Genomic DNA, 9,645 nt, shown 5'->3' on the forward strand with positions numbered 1-9,645 from the left:
ATATATATATATATATATATATATATATATATATATATATATATATATATATTATCAAATTTAATAAATATTATACTAAATTGCAATTAATATGTTTCTTCATTTATTATTTCAAAATTTTATTTTAAAAAATACTTATTATTTACATTTTTAATATTTTATTTTCTTTACTCAACCCATGTAAAATAAAACCACAAGAACATGGGTGTAAAACCAAAAAAGAACTTAATTTGCAACTTTTACTATACATCAGGGCCATCTATGGTAAATAACTAAATATACTCTCTATTTAATTTAGGGCCGTGGGCAGTAAAGAGTAAACCCTAACTCTGTGTCATTTTACCGCAGATGATCGGCAGAGGGTAAGATGGGTAGGTACTGCATTAAAGCGTTATCCTTCATGTTTATTTATTTATTTATTTTTCCTTTGAAAGTCGTATGGGAGATCTCGATATCCTTTTACTGCTATATGAACTTATTTGAGAGATTGTGTTTGAATCATGATGTTTATGATTGCTTTGTACATTCAAGTTGAATACGTAAACTCTATTTTGGGATTTCATTTTTTGTGATTTATCAAGTTATCACGTATCATTGGATCACAGAAATGAAGATACTGATTAAATGATTGTTAAGAAATTGTATCCGCTAAATGCTATAAAAAACAGAGGTGAACCATAAAAATCAGGGCATGCTGTTAGGGCTATTTTGGATGAAAGAGAGTGAAAGGGCATTCATGTCTTTTTGAACAAACAACAAGTCAATGTCCCTTTGTTACTCTTCTTGCATTTGATATGATATATGCAGCCCCTACCATATTTCTGGTCCATTGCTAGTTTCTGTGGCCCTCTTGTTAAAACATTATCTTCTTTAAGAAACTTGGATTATCATCTAATAAGGTTACAAAATACTAATTTTTGAGTTACATTTCCTAAAAAATGCTTACAGTTATTAAATTATATGCACTTCAAATAAAACAATTTCTCTCTCATGAGTTATGTTACCACACCCAAAACCTCCTTTGATAATAAAAGGATACTAAGAAGAGTATCAGAAATGTCAACTTGTTCTGTGTTTCTTATTGATTTCCATTTTTCTTGGAATAACCAAGTCCCCTTTTTATTTCTGAATCTAATGACAGAATTATAAAAGGAGTTCTGTAACTTGTATTGGAGAAGATAGAATCAATAACTTGCCAGAGGACTTGGTAGACTCAATTTTAGAGCGGGTCCCATTTGAAGATGCTGTAAGGACAAGCATTATATCTAAAACATGGAGGTATAGATGGACAGAAATACGTGCTCTGGTTTTTGATAAGAAGTTTTCAAAGAAATTTGCAAAAAATGAAGCTTTTGGTCATAATGAGTTTATAAAGATCATAAACCAAGTCTTGACCCTTCACAAAGGTCCTATCTTGAAATTTCATCACCATATACCAAACATGTCTGTTGATAGCTTCCAAGAAGTCGATCAATGGATGCTACTCTTATCAAGAAATGGAGTCAAGGAACTCATTCTTACTAGTTCAAATCAACATTATGAACTTCCTTCTTATGTGTTTTATTGTCTTGAGTTGACAAAGTTGGAACTGGAAAATTGTTTTTTTAAGCCACCACTTGAGTTTGAAGGATTTCTCAACATTGAAAAACTTCTTCTGAAGGATATTGATTTTGGGGCTAACTTGTGTGGAACTAAGATCAACCTACCACAGCTAAAAACGTTGTCCCTGTATTCATGCACAAATGTCTACAATTTCAACATCAAGGCTACAAAACTGAGGAATTTAACTGTCATTGCTTATCCTGATGCCATGTTCGCCACATTGTTAAGTAACTTGACCAAAATTCGTTTTTTTTATATCGATGCTCAGTTCCTCAAGGTATAATTCTCAAAAAGAGTTTGCACAAAGATGTACTACTATTTATCTCAAATGTGGTTCTCATGCTAGTTAGGCAAGTTAAAATCTAACTTTCACCTCATAGATGTTTACTGCAGAAAATATTCCAAAGTGGTTTCCGCATCCAGTTAATAGCTTAAGGCATTTGTGGTTCGGAAAATTTCAATTTGGGGACTTGGATCAGCTTCATGGTGCTCTTTGTTTGCTTCGGAACTCACCAAATCTTAAAACACTGACTATGAACTTGGAGATGGTAAAGTGTGTGTGTGTGTCTCTCTCTCTCTCTCTCTCTCTCTCTCTATATATATATATATATATATATATATATATATATATATATATATATATATATATATATAAGCAAAAACTGAACCGAAAACCGAAAAACCAAAAAAAACCGACATAACAAAAACCGAAAAACCGAAACCAAAGCAATAACCGATAGTTTAGGTTTGAATTTTACAAAAACCGAAAAATAACGGTTTGGTTCGGTTTTGATGTATAAACCCGCCCATAAAAACCGAACCGACCCACATATATTCTTTATATTATGATTTAAGTTTTTAGTTTTAGACTTTACATTTTATCTCTTTAATACTTTATGTTTATTTTCAACAAACTATTAATGGTGTTAAACTTTGATCTTTTGAACACTTTTATGTTTTTATAATACTAGAATTCGCACTCTTATTTTAGTATATTTAAAGTAGATATAATACTATTTATCGCAACGTATTTTCACTAGGTTTGAACCCAAAAACTAGAAAAAAAAAACAGGAGCTTATAAACCCACGGTTTAAAACCGAAAACCCATAAACCCAACCCGGAAAACCGAAAAACCGACCCATGCAAAAACCGAACCTATATGGTTTTAAAAACCGAAAAACTGACTTTCTACGGTTTGGTTTGGTTTTAGCCAAAAACCGACCCAAACCGACCCATGCTCATCCCTATATATATATATATATATATATATATATATATATATATATATATATATATATATATATATATATATTGGTTATACGATACACGAGTTGGAAGCTAAAGTGTGGTTGAATTTTTTATGCTATTTTAGGAGCCTCAAGCTGACATCGGGCCTGCGTCAAGTATTTTGAAATCTCCAAACTCCTTGGACTATAAATTGTGTCGACTGACAACTGTGGAGATAAGATATTTAGAAGGATCAAAACCGGAACTGCTTTTTATAAAGCTTCTTCTTGCTCATTCCCCTTCTCTCCAGAAGTTTACCATTAAAATAAGTAGAGCTTCTAATGTTCAAAAAAGACTTGAAATTGCGATGAAAATTATGCAGTTCCCTCGAGCCTCCACAAAAGCAAAAATGTTCTACCAATTGTAGTATTCTTTAGTTCTTTTACGTCAACCTTACTGAACTGTTTATCTGGCAAATTTTCACTTACATTTGGTTGTTTATGAAAGAGTTGATTGTTTAAAATGCTAATTCCCTCCATGATTATAGATATTTTGGCTTTCCTGTTCCTATAATCATCTTCATTGGCTTTGTTTTAATCATAAAAGCCAATCAAACAGAGTCTTCATTGACTTTGTTTTATAACTAGAGGCATGGCATTCTAACTGTAAGAATAGGTACTTTTGAATAATTTAAAATTAAAATTGTCTATGGTTATTAAGATAAAATATAAAGTTTATCTCCTAGAAACTAGTTTATAAGCTTGGTGCAATCTAACATTTTCTTTAAAACAACTTTCGTTGTTTATTTTTCAAGTTTCAATCAGGTCTACTTTATTTCAATAGAACTTCTTTGTTTTTGATGTATCAAAATATATATACAAACCCTTCATCCCTCCCTATCCTCTCTTTAGTCTGCAAAGAATGGGGTTTCTTTCACATAATCAACCATGGATCAAAATATAACCTGTATATTTTATACAAGTGTTTTGTAATTCCAAATCAGTACCTTGCTTCAAGATGTTTCATTTTTGGGTTTACCAACACTTCTTCTTCTCCACCTGCTCTTTGTTGTTTGCACGAGTACCTCCTCCATAATTCATATGTAATTTACTAACATATGAACAATGTCAATTACTAGTTCCATGGTTTGAAAGACTTATGGTATAGGTAACTCAAGTGCTTAATTACTTATATGCCCCTACCCCCTGGTTTACTCGTCACTTTTTTTTGGTTAGATCACTTAAATTCTTGATTCCAAAAAAACAAAAATTATTATAGCATTGTACTTTCATTTCTCATTACAATATTTTACTTGCAAGTTATTTCTTATTAGGTAATTATATACTTTCATTTAGTTTTAATGAAAATTGACATGATTATATAATTTCTTTGTGTTTTATAGTTAAATCCTCCACCTTCAGAAGCACTAAGACTAAGGTATTGTATAGTTTTATAAACATATTTTATAATCAATAATCTTATATCTTATTGTGGTCTCTTTTTGTTTATTAAAAAAAGCATAAATGGCGTGTAGGAAATCAGTTTCATACTATTTTATCTTATGATTTTTTTTTTCAGAATAAATGAGAGGAGATATCTTTGCGTCTTCGAACTGATGACCTTAAGGGTTTTAGAAAATATCAAAGCATTAAAAAGTCTCTGTTACATGAACATTTTATCTCCAAATAAACAACTTACACATTTTTTTCTTTCTGGGTAACCACCGCTAAAATTCCTTTTGCTCGGTTAAATGATTTCAAGCTGTGTGCAGTAGCTTTTGACATTGATGCTACTTGTTTTACTAGCACATGGGGTGTAAACATATCTCCTTTAGCTTGAGCAGTTGATCCTAAAAGATGTTTGACATCAAAGTAGTAAACCAATCTATAGAATGTAAGTTGGACACATGAAGTGATTGGTAAAAACGAGCACCTTTAAGTACACTGTTGAAAATCTCTGACATATTTGTGGTGAGCAATCCATAATGCTTTCCACAATGATGTGCAAGTGTCCATCTACAAAGTGAGTTCCCCTAAGGCCATTGGCGAGCTTGTGCATTTAGGGGCTGTTTGTTTGCCTCTTAATAAGAGGCATATCAGAATCTTTTCCATTAAGAGTGTTTGTTTAGCTATTAATTTTATATCTGAATCTGAAATTTATATCTTATTCGGTCAGACATGTTATCGCATCTGAAAGAAGAAAAAAAGGGCTGCTTCCCATTTTGCGCTAATCGCATAAACATGCTCCCCCCCCCCCCCCCCCCATTGCATACAAGACACAAAAACACCCTCTGAGGCTCCGACTTCCTTCCAGCATCAACACCACCTCCGACACCTCCCTTCGCCACCGCCTCTGTTCTCTATCCCTCCTTTAGTGTCGTCATCCCCTAATCTTCACCTTACGCAACTATCCCTGTTTGAGGATGGCAACAATGGAGACCTTCCTCTAATTGCTTTGATTGTTGTTTGCTTTTGTTGTATGCCACCCTCCCACGTTCACTTCGGCGCGATCGTTTTCTTTGTTTTTGCCGTAATTGCATAAGCATGTATGATTTTCGTTCTTCATAAAATCGCTATTTCTTCATTTCTTTTCTCTTGGTTTTTGCTGAAATCGGTAATGATGCTTTGTACTGTTTCAAATATTGGTTTTTGTTGTTTTGTTCTTCAGAAAATCATGATTTTTGTGATGTTTTTTGCTGCTATCTTGTTTATTTGTTGATGAAGTTCACCATCTCATGCTTTATGTGATTATTTAATTTAACGTATGTGTAGATTCCACTTTTTTTATTCTGTTAGATTGTGAATTTGGTTGTAGTTAAGAAAGAAACACTGAATCAAATGTGGTGCTTATGTTTCAGATATGAATTGTAGTTTTATGAACTGTTATTGTTTTTTGAGTTGTGTTCAGTTTGCAATTAGCTCTTGTTCTTCTCATTGTTGATTGCAATTTTTGTTGTGTTGGGGCTGCCATAATTCAATGCTATTAATAGTTTAAAGCTTATTGATTTTGTGTTTCTAATTATTTATTATTAGTCTTCGCTTTCTAAACGAGACTGGAAAAAGTGAAGAAATAGCATTTCAAGATTCATGGTGTTTAATATCTATGTTTTTCAAAGTTGTAAACATTCTAATCATGATTACAGTTAGGTTAGAGATGATTACAATTTATGTGGAATTGTTTATATATATAAAGAGGAATTTAAAATGTAAAGTGTTTTGATTTTGAAATTGTTTATATACGTACGATTCTTGGATTTTTATCAGTATATTTGTCCTCTATTTAGCTATCATAGCATTGTATTTCCTATTTCTACCTAATTAGAATAATTGGTCATAGTTTTTAAAGTACGATGTATTAATAAGAAGTATAAATTTGTAATTAAAAGAAATAATACATAAGGGTAAAATAGTCATTTTTATTGTTCAGCACAATAATTCAGAGGTTCCAACCAAACAACCTTTTAAAATTCAGATTTTAAAAATTCAGACCCTTATTGCAATTCAGACCTCTTAAAAATTCAGATTATACCAAACATCCCCTTACTTTTCCAATTTCTTCCATAATGGAATTGAACTTACGAACTTGGTTCTGACTCCAAGCACGGTAAGCTAAAACTTTCAATTGTGAGTTACGAAACTTGTCATTGAAGTTGTTGACGAAATGTCGCAAACAATACCTGTAAAAATATTTTCAAATGTCATTTATAAATTAATCGTACCATAAAAGTGGTTAATGAAATAAAATAAATAATACCTGTGAATACTATATGGCTCCAACCAGGGAGATCCTCGCTCATTAACAACCTTTAGTATTCTACTATGGCAATCAGATATTAAACAAATGCCCTCTTTTTCTTTTACCACATTCTTCTTGACATGATTTAGAAACCAATGCCAACTACTATATGACTCATTCTAAAAAATAGCAAATGCTAAAGGAAAAATTTTGATTGTTACCATCACTCGCATTGCAATCATCATCTTTCCCTTGTACTTGTCATATAAATGTGCCGCGTCAATGCTAATAACAGGTCGACAATGCTTAAATCCATTGATAGATGGAGAAAAAGCCCAAAAAACATGTCTAAACTCTATTTGATCCACATCAATTGATCTCGTAGTGCACCATTCAACTATTGTTCCAGGATTAAAAAATTGGAGTACAGTAAGAAATTTTGGTAAAATAATATAAGATTCCTCCCAATTTCCATATACTCGTTCAATCGCCTTCTGCTTTCCTAACCAAACCTACCTGTATGAAGGAGTGTATCCTAATTTATCAATTATTTCTGCTCTCAAAGTAGGGACACTAATAGATGTTTGTTCCTTAATAAGGTGCTCTGTTTCTTGAGCTATCAAGCTTGCATCTAGATTTAGGTGGTCTTGAGTAATCCTATTTTTAAAATAAGTATGTGGACCTGTGTATCGTGTTATCTCAAAATACCCACTACGTTGGCGTTTATATGCACACAATTGCCACTTACAACCAGTTTATGAACATAACTTGCATCTTATCTTCCATATAGTTGGACATGTTTCGATAAACTCATATTGTCGGCGCTTTTTAATCGTGTAAAGCTTGGTGGCTCTGATAAGTTCTTCCTTACTTTTAACAGAGTTTTCTCTTAAATCTTGAATTAAATCATTTGTATTCTCAGATTGTGACATCATCCAATTGTCAACATTAGCCACATCTATTCCTTCTAAACTTGTAAAACTAGTCGGCACCTTAATGACATCTCTCATTACACTTGCATCTCATTCATTATCATTTTCATTATCATATAAATTTTCCTGACCAATTTCATCTTCTTCATTGTCCATGTCAAATCTACAATCCATTCCATTGTTCACAACTGCAAAACTGAGAAATCATGTTGAAGTCCTCATTTTGAATCATGTATGACACACCAATAGTATGAATCGCAGTAGGTGATAAAGTTGTGTCCCTTTCTTGTTCTATCGAAAAAGTTTCGCAACATCTGTAGTTAATATAAAAAAAATCAACAAAAATAAAAGTAAAACTTAGCATTTTCGTGGAAGTAATGAAAAATAATTATGAAGATATCAAGTTTAGAGATGGAACAAAGATGATCCAAATCTATTCCTAATTTTTGTGTATGACCGTATAGAAACAGTGAGATAACAAAAAAGAAATAACTCAAAAACTTTACGTTGGTACTATCTAAATATGGTGTAAAGCCATTTTTTCTTTATTTAAAATTGGCCCCTAGACTATAGTAATGTTGGCCAATTTGAGTAGACTTTTAATTTTACTATCACACTTATCAACACTTTGAAAATTAATATAGAAGATTTTTATCAATACTTTGAAAATCAATATAGAAAATTAGTTTTTTTTCAATACTGTCTCTGTGTGATTTTTAATGCCATTGACTTCAACTTCTAAGTATAGATCAATATTACTTAGTTCTTGATGGAGACTACACGCATCAAATATGATCTCAATGACATTGTCATCCGTAATTGAGAGAGGAATATATTTCATTACTTTTCCAACAACCGATGGATATCTGCAAATTACTTTAATGGGCTTTTGTTGCTTATCAATCGACGTAGCAATATGGATTTGATCGATGAGTTCATTGAACTGTATTCCGCATTGAACCTTGATAGCTTGATTTGGAGACTTGTTGTAAGTTATACCTTCTTCTCCGTCACAAATTTTTCCATCCCAATAACATAATAATGTAATAAATTTTGATGTCATGGCAATGAAAATCTATAAAAACAAAAGTATTTATTTCAAAGGATTTAACATCATATTAATATATAAAACACATGTTACAAAACTTAACATCATATTGACATCATATTACAAAACTTACTATATGATGTTACAAAACTTACTACCCTAGAAAAGAACAGGTATTATAAGAATCACATAAGTTACTTTTGCAAGATCTTAAAGAACAGGTATTATAGTAAAAAAAACTAAATACAAAAGCAATGAAACTCACGCACAGTAGCAACATGTTTGAAGTGATGAAAGAACCATTAACATACATTACAGTGGAGTAAAAGATAAACAAGAAACCTATAACAATAAGGAAAAGACACATATTATGCAATAAAGCATTAACCAACAGAAGCCAATTAGAAGGACTTACCTAGGACCGACAGACTTAGGGCGGTTGTAGGGTATTCCGGCGGTGGAAGGAGAGCCGTAGGTGGTTCTTGCGATGGAAGCACTATGAAGACGAGTACAACGAAGGAGGGAACGCGTGAGAGAAAATCGTGTGAAGGAAACGGAGTTTACTAGGTTTTTTTTTAATTAAAAATACAACTAGTTGGTAAATAAAGTTGAAACTACCTTTACTTGGTAAATGAAATTTTCGATAACTATGTTTATGTAAAAAACTCGTCGGTGGGCAGTAAACCCTAAGTTCCCAAATTGTTTGGCATTTTAATGATGAGAGGATAAACTACTTCTCGCTCTATGCCTATGTGGAAGTGCTGATGGGTAAGTTTCTACTTCGAAAACCTCCTTGTGTTTGACTTTTTGAAAGTCGCAAGAGAAATCCCTTTTACTTGTTATATCAATTTTTTCAGAGATTATCTTTGAATTATGTTGTCTTTGATATCTTTTGTTCATTATAGTTAATCAATACGTTGACTCTGTTTAATTTTTTGGATTTTGGATGTCATTTATCACCTATTCATTGGAAACATAGTCAAGAAACTCATTTTGAAAAGATTTATTATTTGCAGTTCGAGATGTCATTGGATACTTGTTATTTTCGGAAGGAGCACGTCTGAAGGGGTTAGGCTAGTTTTTGCCTGTGTTCATGTAAT

At 32.1% G+C, this 9,645-nt stretch overlaps 2 protein-coding genes across 2 annotated transcripts; one reads left to right on the forward strand and one right to left on the reverse strand.

The window, feature by feature from the left end:
- The first annotated feature begins 201 nt into the window (after positions 1-201).
- LOC145059831 (F-box/FBD/LRR-repeat protein At1g13570-like) lies at positions 202-5,816 on the forward strand. Its single transcript, XM_079007609.1, has 5 exons — positions 202-264; positions 1,142-1,879; positions 1,983-2,150; positions 4,233-4,267; positions 5,738-5,816. The coding sequence occupies exons 1-5, from the start codon at positions 202-204 to the stop codon at positions 5,814-5,816; spliced, it is 1,083 nt and encodes a 360-aa protein (XP_078863735.1).
- A 429-nt stretch (positions 5,817-6,245) lies between these two features.
- On the reverse strand, positions 6,246-9,445 carry LOC145059837 (uncharacterized). Its single transcript, XM_079007615.1, has 9 exons — positions 9,280-9,445; positions 8,811-8,887; positions 8,198-8,572; positions 7,741-7,811; positions 7,629-7,693; positions 6,787-6,962; positions 6,584-6,744; positions 6,374-6,506; positions 6,246-6,287 (listed from the first exon to the last, which is right to left on the reverse strand). The coding sequence occupies exons 1-9, from the start codon at positions 9,443-9,445 to the stop codon at positions 6,246-6,248; spliced, it is 1,266 nt and encodes a 421-aa protein (XP_078863741.1).
- Positions 9,446-9,645: the final 200 nt, after the last annotated feature.

This window comes from Lactuca serriola, chromosome 1 (assembly GCF_051521515.1).
Source record: "Lactuca serriola cultivar US96UC23 chromosome 1, Lser_US96UC23_V15, whole genome shotgun sequence".
Taxonomy (NCBI): Eukaryota; Viridiplantae; Streptophyta; class Magnoliopsida; order Asterales; family Asteraceae; genus Lactuca; species Lactuca serriola.

Bases quoted from the DNA above. Each gene is read 5' to 3' on its own strand.
- LOC145059831 (XM_079007609.1), top strand. From the start codon at position 202: ATGGGTGTAAAACCAAAAAAGAACTTAATTTGCAACTTTTACTATACA. The intron at 265-1,141 runs GTAAATAACTAA...ATCTAATGACAG, and splicing joins ATACATCAGGGCCATCTATG to AATTATAAAAGGAGTTCTGT. The intron at 4,268-5,737 runs GTATTGTATAGT...AGTTGTGTTCAG, and splicing joins TCAGAAGCACTAAGACTAAG to TTTGCAATTAGCTCTTGTTC.
- LOC145059837 (XM_079007615.1), bottom strand. From the start codon at position 9,445: ATGAACAAAAGATATCAAAGACAACATAATTCAAAGATAATCTCTGAA. The intron at 6,507-6,583 runs GTATTATTTATT...ATATTTTTACAG, and splicing joins GAGCCATATAGTATTCACAG to GTATTGTTTGCGACATTTCG. The intron at 6,288-6,373 runs GTAAGGGGATGT...GAATTTTAAAAG, and splicing joins TTATGGAAGAAATTGGAAAA to GTTGTTTGGTTGGAACCTCT.